This window comes from Paralichthys olivaceus, chromosome 6, assembly GCF_024713975.1.
Source record: "Paralichthys olivaceus isolate ysfri-2021 chromosome 6, ASM2471397v2, whole genome shotgun sequence".
Taxonomy (NCBI): domain Eukaryota; kingdom Metazoa; phylum Chordata; class Actinopteri; order Pleuronectiformes; family Paralichthyidae; genus Paralichthys; species Paralichthys olivaceus.
In genome coordinates, this window is record NC_091098.1 from 21,612,533 (window position 1) to 21,630,292 (window position 17,760).

The 17,760-nt window shown below is 43.9% G+C and overlaps 1 protein-coding gene across 2 annotated transcripts in view; it reads right to left on the bottom strand.

Moving 5' to 3' along the window:
* Window positions 1–10,039, bottom strand: part of scube3 (signal peptide, CUB domain, EGF-like 3) — a 66,954-nt gene extending 56,915 nt beyond the window's left edge. For both annotated transcript variants that reach the window (XM_069526956.1, XM_069526955.1), the window contains exon 1: window positions 9,810–10,039. In XM_069526956.1, coding sequence (XP_069383057.1) covers window positions 9,810–9,909 — 100 coding nt within the window. In that variant the 5' untranslated portion in view covers window positions 9,910–10,039. The remainder of the gene's footprint in view (window positions 1–9,809) is intronic.
* Window positions 10,040–17,760: the final 7,721 nt, after the last annotated feature.

Consider the following 17,760-nt stretch of genomic DNA (forward strand, 5'->3'; position numbering starts at 1 on the left):
AAATCTATGCCTTGTTTATACCGACCCATGCTTTCCTATTTATTCCTTATGTCTTGTGTTTTTATTAGTGTGTGCAGCACCTCGCGAGGTACAGTTTACTTTACACAATGATTACTACTCGGATCATCGTGTAACGTCCCAGAGAGAGTTTTCCAAAATGTGAAAAATAAAAAAGACCCATGATGATGTCATAGTGATGTTATCAGGGTCTCTTTCTCGGCCGGAGCTGGAGGCACTTTTTAGAGGAAGCATAACTGCTTTAGCTGCCTTTGCTATAAATATGAAAAGGGAAAAACACACAGTTAGCCAGTCGGCTGTTTTTCTTTCCACTGTTTGTATAAAGTCACTTGTCATAACTATTCATTTCCATTTGCTTCTGTCACTGAAAACTCCCCGAGCAAAGTGCAAACACACACAGAAACCAGGTGACCCAATCAAAACTCCCATGATTCCACGCTGCTTCACAATATCATCTAACTAATTTAGGTCTTTTGATTGGTTTGTTGTTCTGACTGAGAGACCCCTAGTTGCATATTATGCATTTAAAATTTCATTTGAAAGAGGTAGAGAAGACTGCAGGGCCGGGTTCAAACCTGCAACTTCCGTACATGGGTCGCCCACTCAACCAGGTTATGAGTTATTGGATGACCCCGTTTTTATGGTTTTTGAAGTTTGATCCAACCTATGCTGCAATAATCGTCCCAATTCTGTTTGATTCAAATTAATATAATTCCTCCAACTGCAATATCAATTTTCTGAAATTTAAAGTGACTCTAATGTCCATCAAGTAGGTCATGTCAGCAGAATAATGCCAAAATTACAGAACTGATTTCCATGAACATTTTGTAAAGGGCTGCGGCTTCACTCAAGGAAGAACTACATGTACTTCTGGTGCAGATCCAGACCAGTTGGCAAATCCAGGATTTCTATTCATTAACATTGTGATGCCATTTGTTGACATTTTCCTTGATTCCTCTGAAGAATTCTTGGATCATGATGGAAAAAAATCTGAGATTTATATTTATGAGTGTGTTTCAATTAGGGGAAGATCCAAATAGCAAATCTGGATCGAGTGAATTTTAAAATGTGGTTACATAAGAGGACTGTTGGGCCTTGGCGGAGGTATGTGATAAAGCGAGTTCTGCTTCTCGCTTCCCCTTTATTTTCTAAATTAATAATTTGGTCTTCATTACCTCAGCGCATAATCGACCTGCAATTAATTAGTGTCAGTGTTTTCATTCAGTGCAAAATAAATTCTCAATGTTTTTATTTGTTCATTCACTCATCAACATCATTTAAACCACAACATATGCCAAACAACTGTCTATTCAGTCACATGTAATATTTTGGTGCACACAAACAATTGAGTTTCCATAATGAAGTTTATTAAAGTTTATCTAATCTAAATATTTACTTTGTAGCTAATTCATTTCCCATCAATCAAAAATGGAAACTATGGAAGCCATTGTTGACTTGAATATTTACGTTTTGCTCCGCTTCAATCCAAAGTAATAAAGTACTTAATTTTTTTAATATTCTACATCTCTCAGCTTCTGTATTCAACAAACTTGTATATAATGGATGTGCACTCTGGGATGCCCTTATTACAACTGCTTGACAATAGTTTGAGCCAACACATACAAGGTCTTTGCACTTCCTCAATCTGTTACTGCTATCATGAGACTCTAATGGTGTGTGTTTTCCAACAGCACAGGCAGCGACAGTGACAGTGATGAATCCGGCGACTGCAGAGTAAAGAGCGAAGTGAACTCACCTCGTGTCATTTATAAAACATCTCTCGAGGAAGCTCAGGCTCGAGCTGCGTGAATAAATAATGGAGATTCTCTGTGATTTTGATCATAGACCGAGCATCTGGTGCTGGTCCTTTAGCATGTGTGGCCTTAATAGACTGTGACTCACAGACCTCCGGACCACCTCCAGAAGGAAAACACTTATTACAGTAATTAAGTGAATCATAGAGTAATACCCACAGAGCACAGAGAGAGGCCGACATGACACACACATCAGTGTCAGGGGTCTAATACATACAACACTGAATAATTGAGCGTAACTTGTAAGCGTTTCCCATAAGGTCCCGAAGAGACAAGAAAATAATTTGTTTTTTTTAACCCTCCATGTGGCATGTGTCCTTCACAGGTAATGATTTCTTGGCCTCATGCAGCATATTTTATACACGGGAAGGGTGGCACTTAGTCCAGCTGTGTACCTTATATTTATACAACCAGAGCTAACTGACATGACACCCCCCCTCTGCACACAGCAATTACATTCATTGGTGGTTGCTTTTGCCAGATACAGTACCATCTATAAAGATGGCAACGCAGCAATTACAGCACAAGTGTGATATTTTTAGATGTTTCCTGTCAAACTGGGGTATAAAGTGGTTCTCTGTGTAAGCTGTGAAGCAGGCATTAACTACTAAAGCTCAGAAAATGTGAAGTTCAGTGGGCTGGAACTGACTGGATGTACGCGTCGTTTGAATGCTGAGAGACAGCACCATCACTCCGGGCAAACATTTCACTTTAACAGAAGTATCAAGCGTTTAATGGCCTCTCAATCAAAGTTGGTACTGTATTTCTGCCAGACTGCATATGTAGGACGCCACAGCGAGAAATAATAGAATCTGTAAAGTTATACCTTTGCAGAGCGAGGTAAAAAAACAAAGGGTTCATGTGGAGATGTAATCGGGTCCGAACTTTACCGCAGTTTGCTTTTCACACATCGTGAGGTTCTCAGCAACAAAGCTGCCACATTATTCAGGCGAGAGGTGGAGCAGCCGAGTGCAGCAGGCAGAGGCAGGAAGTGACACATTAATTCCACCGCAGCGATCAAGTGATTTTCTTGATAACACACAGACACTGGCATCAGCTGTTATCAAACTCTCTTGACATCTTCGTCAGTGACTTCTACATGTACGACTCCCCTTTTTCAAAGAGATTTTTGTTTTCTTTTTGATGTTTTTTTTATTTTTGCATCGGTCATCACTCGCTTCTTCTCCTGACTTTCTGCAGCATTTATGCTAAGAGGCTAGGTGCAGATAATCTGGAGGCTCTCACTTTGACATTGATGTTCACACATACACCTCCTCCAGAGAAAATACAGAGAATCTCTGGAGTTCAGAGTATATCTGAAAGTACTATTACAAATATTTACATAGGACTGAGATGTGAAACAACAAGAGTGAATCAGCAGCCAACTGAAGGATGTAGGGCTGCAACTTAACATTGTTTTCATCATGGAGTAATAATTTTGCCAGTAAAATATAAAAAAATAGACCACATGCACAAAGAGTACAGATACAAAAAGGGCCAATTAACAAGTATAGCAAAGGAAATGTCAAGCATTATCTTGGTCTTCTGTGATAGTAAACTAAATGTCTTTGGGTTTTGGACTATTATCTGCTCTGGGAACCGATGAGCATTTTCTGTTATTTGCTGACATTTAATAGAAAATAATCAAGTTTTCCATAATGAAAATAATTGTTAGTTGGAGCCCATAAATGCCTGTATGACGAATGGTTACAATTTAAACACAAGAACAAACATTACTTGCCATTAATCATATTTACAAGCTATTCCAGTCTACAATAAATATATATTTGGAGTTCAGCAGAGGTGATTAAACACTGCAGAGGGTCATATGGTTTTTCCCAGGCCTCTGTCCATTGAGGAAGTCTCAAATTCATCAGTGAAGTCATTCCTCTTTCTACCCAGAATGCATTGGCCAGGGCCCACCACATAAATAACTTTCCTCTTTTTTTTTTCATCTGGATTCCTTGATGTATTGGGTTGGATTTTTCCATTACTAAGCAGAATAAGAGCATTTCCTTTCACTTCCAGCAGTCTCTAAAGCTGGCGCTCACCATCAGGAATGTAAACACACACAGTCTGTAAACAAGGCTCTCTCTGACCCCCAACCCCCCTCCGACAACGCTGACCACCGCAGACCATCCTAATGATGTCCCTCGCGGACCCCCCCACCCCCCTTCAAACTCTCAAATAGAGACGCAGACCCATTATTCAGCCAAGAGGTCACAGGAGGGAGCGGGGAAGAGGGCACGAGAGGAGGAACGATGGTGTGGAGTCAGTTGTGGGCCTAAGAAAGTGCAGAGGCTGAGGTGACAATCTCACTGATACCTTCTCCTGAATCACACTGTCCCCAATCAGTGAGTAATGGAAAAGAAAAACAAATGTGGGCTCAGCAGTGGGAGGGAGCGGTTAGAGAATTAATGATCTAAGAGTCACTGCAGCTGGTTAAGGGAAAGCACTGAGGCTCCTCAGCGAGCCATCAGTGCTCGTGGAGGGGGCTCGAGACTGCGGGGTCAGAGCGCTGTCGACACCGACTCCATCCTCCCCCGAAACCAACAGGGAAGTTGTCAGCGCAGCGCCGCATCTGCACGGAGAACAAAGGCCAGTGACGGGGTGAGAGGGAACGAGAGGGGAGAGATGGGAAAAGGGGAGAGTTTTCGGATGTTAACCACAATGCCACAGTTGAGAGAAGCATCACAGGCCTCATTTGGAACATATTGTTCAGTTTAAAGCCTCGATAAATAAACAACCTCCACACAAGCTCCGCACTCCTTCCTCATGAGTGCGAGGGTTCGAATTTTCTTCACCGCTGGACACTGGTGCAAAACACAAAGCGGTTTGGACGACTGAAATTATATTTATTCCCATTGTCTGTGGCACAACATGAAATGTGGTGACAAATAGGGTCATGAGGGCCTGATTGTGTGACTTTCTGCTCAAGGAGAGGAGAAAAGGAACCATGACAGAGGGATCTCAACAGCTGATGGGGTCCCCTGGGGAGCAACAGGGAATCTGCAAGCAGGGGTGTTGTAGTGGGGGGGGGGTGGGATGATCTACCCAGGACCCCACTGAAGGAGGGGCTTCAAAAAGCCTGGAATTAAATGTTTGTCTTGGTTTTATTCCTAAGTAATTAATATCATGAGTAAATTCTCTCAGCTGCTTAAAACAGTTGAAAGATCCAGTATCCAAAAAATAGTAGCGGCTCTCTGAGGTCTCCAGCTGCACCAAAGGTATAAAACGGTTTGGTGTGTCCGACCGCCCGCGCACTGCTCTAATCGCAGCTAATCGAGCAGAGCGATGGCTGAAGCTGGAGTTAACGTGTTGTGAGTCAGGTCTCTACCCGAGAAAGCAGAATCAGGATATCAAAAAAAATGAAAGAGAGGAAAGGGAAAGAAAGCAAAGTGACTGAAAACTGACAATCTTATTTGAGTTTGCTTTCTTTCCAATTGATTGAAGGCAAGAGCATATTTGCATTAAATGAATCCATCCAGCTATACTGCTTGTCCTTTGAGGGTCATTGGGGAGCTGCAGCCAATCCCGGTTGACAATGGGCAAGAAGCCGGGTACACCCTGGAGAGGTCCATAAATGAATCAATGTCATAAATGAATCAATATCATATGTACATATATGACGACATGAAACATGTGAACCTCAGTTACAGAAACGCACATCAAGAGCAGCAGCAGCAGGTCCCCCATGTATTGACAAGGATGTGAAGCTTATGAAGTATAGTGTTGGGTAAAGTTCGTACAAGCAATCATTTTACATGGAGGTGCTGAGGAGCTCGTGGTCAAAACCTTGCATCAATATTTATTCCCTTTTCCAGTAAGCTAGTACAACATGTTTGGTAACAGTGCTGTTGTTGTAGTCTCAAGATTCATATGATACCACTGTCTTCATGCTGGTTTAAACACTAAGGGGGCTTTCATATCCACCTTGTCGGGTCCGGACCTTCACAACTTTTGATGTCTAAACCTAAATATCAGGTGTGAGAGGTTGTTTGCCGTGTGGAAATACTTTGTTGGATTACTGCAGGAAGTTGAGACAGTTCAACAATAGAAGAAGAAAAATCAGCTCGCAGGATTGCTTGTAGTCTTCACCTCTGACAATATAATAAGTACAATAAACAATAAGGATGTTCATCTTGCTGGTAGTGAAAACATATTGATATTACACTGGCAATGAAATAAAAAAACAGATTAATTTATCATTTATTCATCACTTTGTTTTGTGTATTTGTTTAAATGTAAACTCATTTGGAACTGCACTTGAAATTCTTCTTTTCGAGACCTTGAGTGGGGGAAGTCAGATATTTTTAAGGCCAGAATCTTTGACACTCTGTTGCAGAGAGGAAAATGTCTTGGTTTCACATTCCAGCAGCACAGGATGAAAGTGAGCGACTGTCCAGAACGAAGGCCCTGTGAATTGCCTTGGGTCACCGCTTGTGCCAGACAGCTCTGACTTTACATGTGCCTGTAAACATGGTGCTCGATCTGGACGTAGCTGCAGCCTGCCCTAAAACTCAACTCAAGTGTTTGTATAAAGCTGCGGCTTGGCCACACCGAAGCGAGGAATTAGATGAACTGAGCACAATACGCCAGAACCGCTCGGTTTTTTAAGGATTCTTCCAATGTAGTGGAGCCTCCTCTTGGGAAGTGAAAGCTCTTCTGCCTGCTAAGTGCAATCATTAACATCCAGCCTCAAATCACTCATCGCCGTCATTCACTCACAACACACCCATAGATCAAAGTCGCCTTTGTGATTATTACCACATTGCTCTTGGACAGAATCTTTACCAAATGTTTTCACCATTCACATAATGCCAAGAAAATAATCTCCCTGCTCTCTCGGCTGCTTTGTAACAACATGTACAGTGGTGCCGGCGCACCACTTGTCAAGCTGATGCTTTTTCTGAGTGTGTCTACTGAGCAGTGAGTGAAGCTGGATTAATCCCCTCCGCTCTCTCATCAGCGGGTGACCGAGGGCTACCCTGAGGCCTCACCTGCCTCCGTTGCTCTGATCGTGGCAAGAACACAAACGTCTGACACTGCGAGTCTGCTGCAGAGAGCGGGAACGACAGACTGAGACGAGCTCGGCTCTCGTCACAGGAGGGTTCTTGTTCAGGGGAATATTCACACGTTGGGAGCTCATCTGCTTTGATTGGGATACACAGGGAGAAGCAGATGAGAAAAAATAAAGTCTGACACGTCACCGGAGTCACATCCTGATCCACAGTGTTCTTTACTTCTCAAAGTCACAGGGCATCCCGATGAGGAGAGGAAAAGTATTTTTTTCCTAGTTGACCTGAATACATCTTCCATTCGCCAGCTGTTTAAATTACTCTGAAGAGGAATTGCGCTCCGTTACCCTGGCAGACAGTTGGGACTTTTGTGTCTGCTTGGTTTTAGGCACATGGAGTCTCTGAGGGGATAAGTGTCGCAGCTCGACAAATACCACTGTCAGGACTCGGGGCGACGCAGAAACCACACCGCCCGAGTGGAGGGGATGTCAAACTGTTAAACGAGGCGACCAGCCATTTTCAAAGAAGATGGTGCAGCGGTCTCGGTCTGTCTGTCATTTTTTCACCACCTCTTTTTCCAGCTGAAGGACAAATGCTCATGAGTTCAAGGCCAAGGGGACAAAGTAAAAGCCCAGTTTGAATGGTTCTCTTATGCAGGTGTAGATAATGTATAAACCACCGCAGATACAGCCCACACACACAATGACACTTGCATTCTTACACAGACCTGCTGCATATCCAGCCAACGCAAAGTGGGCTGGACGGGCCTGGAGGAAGCATGGCGAAGGGGGCAGAGGGGAGCTGTGCACGTCCTTTATGTTGCAAAAAATATAAATAGCACACTGGCCGCCGGGGAGCTTTCTGACACAGTGGGTGTAATGCAGTCGTTGCTTATGGCTGACAGAGAAAAAAAAGCGCAGCTACTTCATTAAGTGGAAAGGAAAGGAAGCTGGGACAAAGCAAACAAAGCAGGAGTTGGGTGAAAAAGAAATGGGGGTGAGTGGGTGTTGGGGGTGGGTGGAAGGGTGGTGGTGGTGGTGGTGGTGTGTGTTTGGGGGGGGGGGTCGTTCACACTCGGGCAGCATCTTGAGGTAAGCCTCCCCGTCACTTGGGCCTCATATTGCCAGGGCTGCTCGGTTCCCACAGTGTGTCCGGGCCCCGACTCTGGCCTTCCTCCCCGCTCAGGCAGCCCTGCGTCTTTAGACCCCCAGGCCCCGGAGCAGAGGTTACACCAACACAGCCAGCCACAGCAGCATGTCAGCCCCACACCAACCGTTGCCTTGGTGCCGCTGCATTAGCGAAGGAGCTCCCCGACTCTGTTCGAGGGGAAAGTGATTTGCCATGACGTCTATGGCTCTCCCCTCTTTCCTCTCCTTCTCTGTTCCTCGCCTGGTGCCGATCGCTCACACTGTCTCGTCTCTGCACCCTTAATCTCTCCTGTTTCCCCCGGTCTCATTTTTCCCCTCTTTGTCATTCCCTCCGCCACATCCTTAAATCTTCCCTCCCTAATTCCACTGCTCCTTCACTTTTTTTTTTTCCTGGAGTAATGACTGATGCCTGAAACTCTGAGCCACGATCAGACTGACAATGACGAAAAAAAGAGACATCTGCGTTAAATAAATATTCAGCTGATAAATTGTGCGTTTTTCACCTCTCCCTTTCTGCATTTTTCAAAATTGCTCCCAGCTTGCCAACGTGTCGGTGCCACAGAGTTGCCACCAACGTCAAACGCTGTATTTATTTTCAGTCAGGCACAAAATATGCTCACAAATAACTTCAGAGCCGCACAGTTAGTGTCACTGCAGGGCTGCTGAACAGGAACCGGAGAAGAAGCCTACCAAGTGGCCAACTACGGCGTTTCACTGTGTGACCAGCAAACAGGTGCACGCCACCACAGAGCGACTCTCATACAGAAGCATTCCACACCACAATGAAGTGTGTAATCGATGTTGTGGAAAATAAAGTGAGAGAAAAGTAGTTCTAATTGCAAAATGTAAATATTGAGTTTTCCCACAAGTGGGGGCAGACCACCCAGGATGCAAAATAGTCACCCACCCCCTTTCTCTTTTTGCCTTGTCGACCGCCTGAGAGATGTCTTTTTGTGTGTGTGCAAAACATCACCAACCACAATCAACACACACCCTCACACAAACCGTGATGTGTCTTTGCATGCAAATACTTTCTGGCAGCTCCGGCTTGGCATTTGTATTGTGGGAAAATTAAGTGATGAAAACCTGCAGGGGGAAAGAGGGCTGAGTGGATCAGAAATTGAGTGTATAACACCGTGTCTGTCTTGTTCCTGTAAGGTGCCAGACTTTTGATTCAGGGCGGCCTCTCGTCTGCTCTGAATAATTTCTCACAAGACAGAGGAGCAAGAGGGCGGCCGGCCGGGAAGAACTGTACTGTAGCTGCAGTGTCTGACAGACACAGGCTCCTCCATGTGTGTGTTACAGGCCGGTGTCAAATACTTGTCTGGACTGAGACAAATACCTCCTGCTAGTCCCACTTCAATTACCTGCAGGATTAGCTATGACACATAACCGTTCACACTGCTGATGCTGTTTGAAGATCACAGACAACAGCAAACTCCCAGTGAAACTTCATTTAAGCCTCATTATGTTTCCTTCCTTCTCTGCTTTGGTAAATCTGCATGAATATAAGGAGCTGAGCAAAGTGGCCCAACAGGAAAAGAAATGGATCTAGAGAAGGTGGCTGCTGGGTTTAAACTAAGAAGTAAAAAAAAAAAAAGAAGATGGACCAAAGTCCACATTCCAAAATAATCAATTTACAACTTCATTTCCACTCATTTAAACAACTGATCCTGATATTAGTGCCATCTTTCCAAACGCATCCAAATAAACCCATCTAAGCGGAACCCAGCAGTCCAGCAGGAGCCAGTAAATGTTCCCTGGACACACCACGAGAGAAATAAAAAAGCTGCATTGAGGTGAAAACTTACCTTGAGTGGTTTTACTTCCTGAAGCAGACTGTTGGACAAAAGCGACCAGGCAGAGACCTACAAATCCAAGGCTTGCGCGTATCAAAGCGTGCACGTACATGTTAACTTTCACTGTAGTTGAACACGAGCACTTTCTGAAGGTCTGCGATGCGCAAGGAGCGAGTGTGTGTGAGAGAGAGAGAGAGAGAGAGAAAGAGAGAGAGGGAGAGGGGGAGAGGTATAAAGGTCTCTTGTTATTCCCTCTGAGCACCCGCTGACAGTGTCCTGTGCGATCCTCTTCCCTCCGTGCGCCTGCTTGTTTGAGTTTGAAGTGATCGGGGTTGCGGAGCGGAGGAGGAAGGATTTTCTGTTGTCATGTTTCGAGTCAGACCCAGTGTCAGTTTAAGAAAGGAGAGAGAGGGAGAGATGGAGTGCAGCGGTGGGGTCTGAAGGGGGAGGAGAGAAGAAGACGCGTCCTCGCCGCGCTCCTGACTCCTCCGCCGCTCCTTCCCTCCTCCATTGATCCCCCCCCCCCCCCGTTTTTTATTTTTTTTATTTTGTTCTCGTTCCGCCGGACCTCTCTCTCAGGTGCCGGTTGGACTGAAGGAGAACCTGGGGGGTCGACCCCATGTGGGCTCACCTGGCCATGTGCTGTGCCACCTGCGCCACCAGGGGGGAGAGAGCGCGTGGCCGGTCACGTCTGCGCAGTTAGAGCCATGGCTGAAGAAGAGGAGGTGGGGGGACGAGAGGGCGGATGGATTCTTAAACGACACAGATGGAAAAAGTAATAGCCTCGAGATTGCATTTTGTCCTCACTCCGGCAGAATGTGCAGGAGCTCATTCAGTCCACCTAATAAACCATTAAACGCGTATTTTCATGGGGTCACGGGTGCAGCATTGGTTTGGTGGTGTCTACCATATCTCACATTAATGCTGCCAATAAAGAAGAGCCTCAACAATAACTGTTGACATTTGAAAAAGTCAAATTAAGACACAAACAGTTTAATCAAGGGGAGTGAGATGAGAAACAACCCTCGTCCTCTCTGCCCAGCACCACGAGGGAAGTGAAAAGTTCAACACACAGAGCAAAAGAACTAAATTGCAAAACTTTATTTGAAAATAGAAAATGAAAGCCTACTTTTTTTTTATTTCATACCTCATGATTTCCCTGCATGTCGTCCTTATTCCAAGGTCAATTGAGGGCTCGAAGCAATTTCATGTTCCTGTAACAAGTGGAACTGGCCCCGCGTGAAGAACCGAGATCCAGGTGAGCCTGTAACTTGTTAGAGGAAAAACGCATTCGAAGGAAAACTCTTTTTCTTTTCTCAACAGAAAAGGGCCCTGCAGATATTAAGTTAAGTTGAATGAATAAACGACACCAGCTGTTAAAAATGAACCAGCTCCTCAGGTATGAAAACTAACAATCAGTAATTGTTTACAGGAACGCTGATGAAAGCCTTGTATGATAATCATATGGTATAAAACAAAAATGCAAATTATATCTTGTGTAATCTGGTTGCAAAACCATGACCAGCACAACATTAGTCACCCATTGGTCCTGAGCATTGAGTTCTTCTCTACAGGAGATCCAACTCTACTGCCACATTTCCCCCCCCATCGATTCTTGCTCCTGGCTTTAAATGACTAAACTCTGCTTGGTGTCATAACTCAGTCATAATGAGCTCCACTCAGGTACATTTGAGGCATGTTGGGAAGAAAACTTTCATGCCAATTATTTCAATAAAGGAGCTGGTATCATGCATTTTTAAGAGTTTTGAAGCTGAAGATGCTTTTTCTCTCCTCACCCACCGTCAGCTGTATATTCCTACAAATCACTGATCATGAGGCACAGTGTGCACACCATTACCCCCCAAGACCTGCAGAGGAATGAGACCCGAGGAGTCACATGAATCAAAACAGACCTCTCTCCCATTACCAGCAGCTCGACCCACTGTTCCACGTCGCACAGACACTAACATTTGATTTCAGGAAGCGTCCTGCAGAGGAATCTAGTCCCACACCTGCTTCCACCTCCTGCATTAGCACCTTAATGAATCTGCTGTGTTGATGCATTTGTGTTTCCATTTCAATGTACAGGCAGATTACACTATAATTATCACTCCTACACCCGTGTGTAATTTTTTTTCTCAATCAAATATAATTAGGAGCTCACAAAGATGCTGATTGGAGATAATAACTCTTTATTCAGATGATGCAGAGGATCTGAGCCACACACACGCATGCACGCACGCAAACACACACACACACACACAAACACAAACACAAACACACACACACACACACACACACACACAAACACACACACTCTGAATCGACTGATGCCACAGGGAGAAAAGAAGATTGTTTCTCATTATCTTGCATCTTATCAAAATAATGTCATTACCTGCACTTTATTACATGTCAAATTGTAACCGCCTTCAATTCAAAGGCAGATATTTCATGAACAGTTGTTTGTTATGGATGGTTTTTTTTCATGCTACCTCTTGTTTTCGCCGGAGACTTGAGGCCCTAAATAAACAAGAGATTTAGTACAGGGAGAATAACCTGAGAACACCCCTTCGCATCCACAGAAGAAGAAAAAAAAACATGTAAATCCACAGCACAAAGTCAAGGAGTTCAGTGTAATTAAAACAACATCCGTCAGGAATATGGAAATATCCCATGTCCCTGTGTCCAAATCTCTGGGTAATTGTGAGCACTTGTATAACCAAATGAGCTCAGAGTCACTCGGGGAGTTTGAGAAAGTCAGAACACTGCTGCCACTGAGCCTGCGTACGAGTCACACTGGAGGATCAGTGCGTTTTTTCATGGCAACACTTCATTAAAGACAAAGGGCTGGTTACACTACACACCAAAACCGAGCTATTTTTTCACCAACACACACCCAAGGGAAACACAGGCTATGTTTAATTTATGATGCGCAATGTAAAAAAAAGGCCTTTGGCGACACGCTGGGTGTCTGGAGACCGGCGAGGATCTTTTGTGGATGATAAGTCAAATAAGACTTTATTATTTTTCTGCTTCACAAACAGAGAGACTGTTTTCGTGCAACATGTTCATGAGATTTTCTGCAGACTGACTGACCACAACCTGCCGGGACTTAGTTCACATACAGACCCAACTGCATTCACGCATTATCTGCTCGGCACTGTGCCAATGGAGGGGTGGGTGAAGTCTTTGAGTCCACAGAACACTTTGGGATTTTCAGGGCTAAACAGTGTTGCAGCAAAATCCAATATAATTGAAGTAACTGGCGAACACTTCTTCAGATATAAAAAAACAAAAGAAGAAAATCATAAAAAACCCACGGTAAGTAGTGAACATGAACGCAGCTTGGAGGCGTTTTACATTATTCTTCTGTAGGTTGCAAGTTTCTTCACTTGTATTGGATTTGGCTGTAACGCTGTTTACCCCTGAGACTTCACCCACCCCTCCATCGTCATAGTGGTGAGAAGATAATGAGTGAATTTTCATTTTTCGGTGAACTATCCCTTTAAGGGCATTGACAGTTTGCTCCATTTTCTCTTTTCATGAGCTGAAGCGTGGCACTATCTGGATCTTCATGAAAAATGTATGATTGTCAGAGATATACCGCGTTTAACGACCGCCACAGCTGATCTGTCACCGCCGGCAGTTGTTTGGAAAGTCCAACATTTTTTCCAGTTCTCAGGAACCAGGAGGCAAAACATATCTTTAGACAGTTGATTTAGTTGTTGTTGTCATCGGCTTCTTTTAATTTTTGACTCTGAAAAACACAGACAACACCCCAACAGCTGTTGCTGTGAGATAAATGCAAGATGGATGCATGTTGGGAGCCGTCTGTGAGAGCCACCACTGTACCTCACTGCATGCTAATGAGCTGAGAAGTGAGGTGCCCTGCAGAGAGCCTAATGTTCTCCTCCAGATGGTCATACACAGGGACACATCACCTCCGCTCCTCATTTACTTTCTTCCAGTTCCACATTTACACTCTCCGATTGTCAGAAAGATTTATGTGTGAGAATGCTGAGGCTTACAACTCGGAACCTTTTTACTCTTTCTCCCTCTCTGCTCTCTTCTCTGCGGGGGCTTCATATGTGAGGTTACCAACACCACCGCAGGCCCAGCGGGGTCTCTTGGTACTCACCATGCCAGCACCACAGGGGAGCAGAGTGGCTTGCTGAGTTCCACACTTTAGTGCAGGCATCCCAGCGAACACTGTGGGCTTGCCCCAGGAATGCCTTCTGACCACAGCCTCAGTCACTGGCACTAACAGGGAGCAGGAGAGGGAGAGTGGAGAAGGAAATGCAGTTATCAAGTTGGATGAAACAGAGGTGACACACACACACACACACACTCACTGTAACTTAAAGCATCACGACGGCTCCAGTGGCACAAGTGCATTGAAGTTGAGTTGCATTTGTAATACCACACCACTGGAAGTGTCACATGAGTTGAAAGCTAATGAGTGTTATGACCGCAGTACCCTCAGGCCGGGGGTGCATGAGGGATTGTTTTTCTTGAGTCCCAGTCCCACATCACTTTATGCAGCAGCAGCAGCAGCAGCAGCAGCAGCAGGGAGGTAGACGAGGTACGGACCGGCTTGTTAGCTGCGTGAGTGAGCGTGCGAGTTGCTGGAGGAGATGCAGGCCTGTGTGCGTAAACTCTATCTGGTGCGTGTGAGTGTACACCTGTAATCAAGTGGACCCATCACGATCAAATGAGACAGGGAGGCAGGGAGACATTGTCCTGGTTGGATCCATGTAAGCCCCACTGATGAGCCCGCATCATTCAAAGTATCAATCATCATCATCATACAACAAAATGCTATAACAGCACACACCGGCCCACACAGAGGAGAGAGATAATACCCGTATATTTTAAGTAAACTCTTGATGACACAGAACTGGGCCGGGCAAGCTTAAACCCCAGCACACTCAGCAGTGGCTCTGTGCCACTCTGTCTCCACTAATCCTCCATGATCAAGTCATATCTGGAGAAAGGGCCGAGGCGCTCGGCGGCCTCTTTCAGACAGACAATGTGCACTGTAAGTAGGTAAGTACAGAACAGGACCAGGACGATGGGGAAGTCCCATGAGCTCACTGTCTAGCCTGATTGTGCTGCAGCTACGCCTACCTGCTCCACCAACTAACAGCAGGGAGTGTCTCTGGGGAGCTTTGTAGATGTGTCGTAAAATATTACAAAACCTAAAATATTTTGGGAGTGAAAGACCAAATTTAAGATCCCATTCAAACCATGTCAGGCTCTCAAAGCCAATCACGAGTTATGGTTGTGTTTAAGGGTCGTTGTGACACTCGTTTGAGTAAAACCTTCCAAAATATCGCCCACGTTCAGCTCTTACATTCTTTGCTAATACTCCGACCTGATTCATTTCCTCTGGAGGGAACAAGACAAAGTGATTCTGTTTGGAAAGATTAAAAAATGCAACTGAGCTCTCGGAATCACTCTGGTTCAGGCCCATGGTCTGTCTGACCACATAATCAGTATGAGAAATAAATAATGACTTGTTCTATCCTCAGACAAAACGAGTATCTGTAAATAAACTTAAGACATGAAGAAGCAGCAGGTCCTGTGCTTAAGTTTCATGAGACAATTCAGGGATCAACAGCAGAACCAAATTCTTTTTAATTACTGAACCAAAATTCATTATTGCAGAAATCCCAGATTCTTTCCACATTTTTGACCGACCGCACTTCTTGGCAGTGACGGGCAGATAAAATGGAAACTGCGTCGAAGTCATTTATTTGGGTTCAATTTTTCTGTTTAGCATTTTTGGCACCGAAGGACTCAATCTGCAAAGTTATGTCCCTTTGGCTGAATTCACAGGAAACGGACTTGTTACTCTTTCCCCACTTTTGTTTGGATGATAATAAAAATATCATACTGCTGTTTATTATGAAATATGAATTTTTAAATTCCTGTCTGGTCTGAACCTTGTGACGTTGATGCAGCATCATGAACCGAGGTTGGAAGAGTTCACTTTGATTCATAAGGTCATGTCTATGTTCTCCAAAATGTCAAACTCTTGTCACTGTGCGTTTTTGTATATAAAGATGTTAACTCTAAGTGTGAGCATGTACATTTATAAAGCTGAAGAAAGTCCTTTATTGAGCACATGAAGACAAAGTGCAGGTTTTTCTCTTTCTTTTAAAATGTCTGGCAAATAAAATGTAAACTGATTCAAGGTTTAATTGTGATTTGCTTTGTTTTGTTTAGCATTTTTGTCTCCAAAGGACTCGATCCAAAGTTATGTCCCTTTGGCTGAATTCACAGGAAACTGACTCTCTCCCAGTGTTTGTGTGGATGATAATAAAACTGTTATATCGCTGTTCATCATAATCTAATGAATGTTAAAACAAATCTAACACAGTCTAATCATTTATGCCCTTTCAAAACAAATTGTCTGCTTGCATGACCCCATAGGACTCATGTATGAGTGTGAGGAGATTTTCATCATGAATCTTCAGGGTTTGAACTCGTCAGGAAAAATAATGCAAACAAATGACATCTGTTGAGTTTCAACACAGATGCAGAAAAATGTATCATGTGACATGTTTTGCAATTTGGAATTCATGTGAGTTGTAAAATAGAAATGTTTAAACTTTGGCAGAATATAATGTGAAAAACCATGTCTCTGAATGTATAGTATTAAATCTTACCATCACATGAACAGTCTGGAGACACAAACATCAATCTGCACTGCCCTCTAGTGGTGGAGCTGTTTCTGTGGAGCAGTGTGACACTGAGGCCCAATCCAGACAAACTGAGACCACAAAGCCCCCCCACTTCTGATGCTGAAAGAAAATCAAATAGAATCACAGTTAGACCATTGTTGTGTCACATGAGTTGAATGTTGCTTGTTAACCTGAATTTGTTCTTCTCTTTTTAACTGATAGTCAGAATAATAACTTTATTTGAACTATATAGCAAACAATAGAAATAAAAATAATACAAATACAGATAACAACAGCAACAGACGTCACATTATATTATGAAAGCTAATTTATGATCTTGTCTAATATCTCAAGTCTCATGGCCAAAATAATATGCTCACTCATTCTCTCTTTTCTCTTTCATATACACACGTGTGGAAAACAGATACAGATATAAGTGTGCACATTATTTTTGCCACCTGATAAAAAAAAAGTCACTGAATGAAATCAAACCTTGTCCCTTGAGCCTAACTATTAAAGTTCTATGATCTCAGATCGGATCATAAACCAGTGAATAAGAAAACTACAACTTACTAATACTAATAATCTACAGTTTTCTTACATTTGTCATAAAGTTGTTTCCTGTTTACTGTTACATCAGCTTTTCTCATCTCAGATTCCATCTTGTGTCTTTGTTACTTCTTTCACATGGAGAACGCAGCATGTAGACGTTGTTGGTCACAGCTGAGCTATGGAGCCTACCAGGGTGACAGTGAAAGTGACAGGAGCTGTCACTGAGTCCTCGTCAGTCAGGTCTGCTGGCAGCGGGTCAACAGAGCAGGTGGAGGGGAGAGACAGCTCACATACCAACATGCCGCAGAGCAGCACAAAGCCGCCTGTGTAGGTTCGACAGCACGAAGCTGCTTCCTCTTCCACTGGCTTTCGCTTCAGCTACACGACAAACTGATGAAAATGCAGCCCAATGATTGTGACTCTGATAACAGCTTGTGGTGTCTGAGTACAATGAATACCCACACGTCTGCATATCTTTCATTTACAATATTCAAAGCAATATTCAAATTATTTTTCCACCTAGCTCTCATAACCTCTGACTGACAACAATAAAGGGTTTAATACATACACACAAGCATATCATGAAAAAATTCTCCTTATAGATGAAAGTAGATAGTGAATGGAAACACATGCAGAAAGGAAATGTTGGGTGTGATCAAGAAAACAAAAGCCTGAAGAAGAGACGATGGGCAGGGCAGGGCAGGGCCACTCAGAGTTGCACTTGG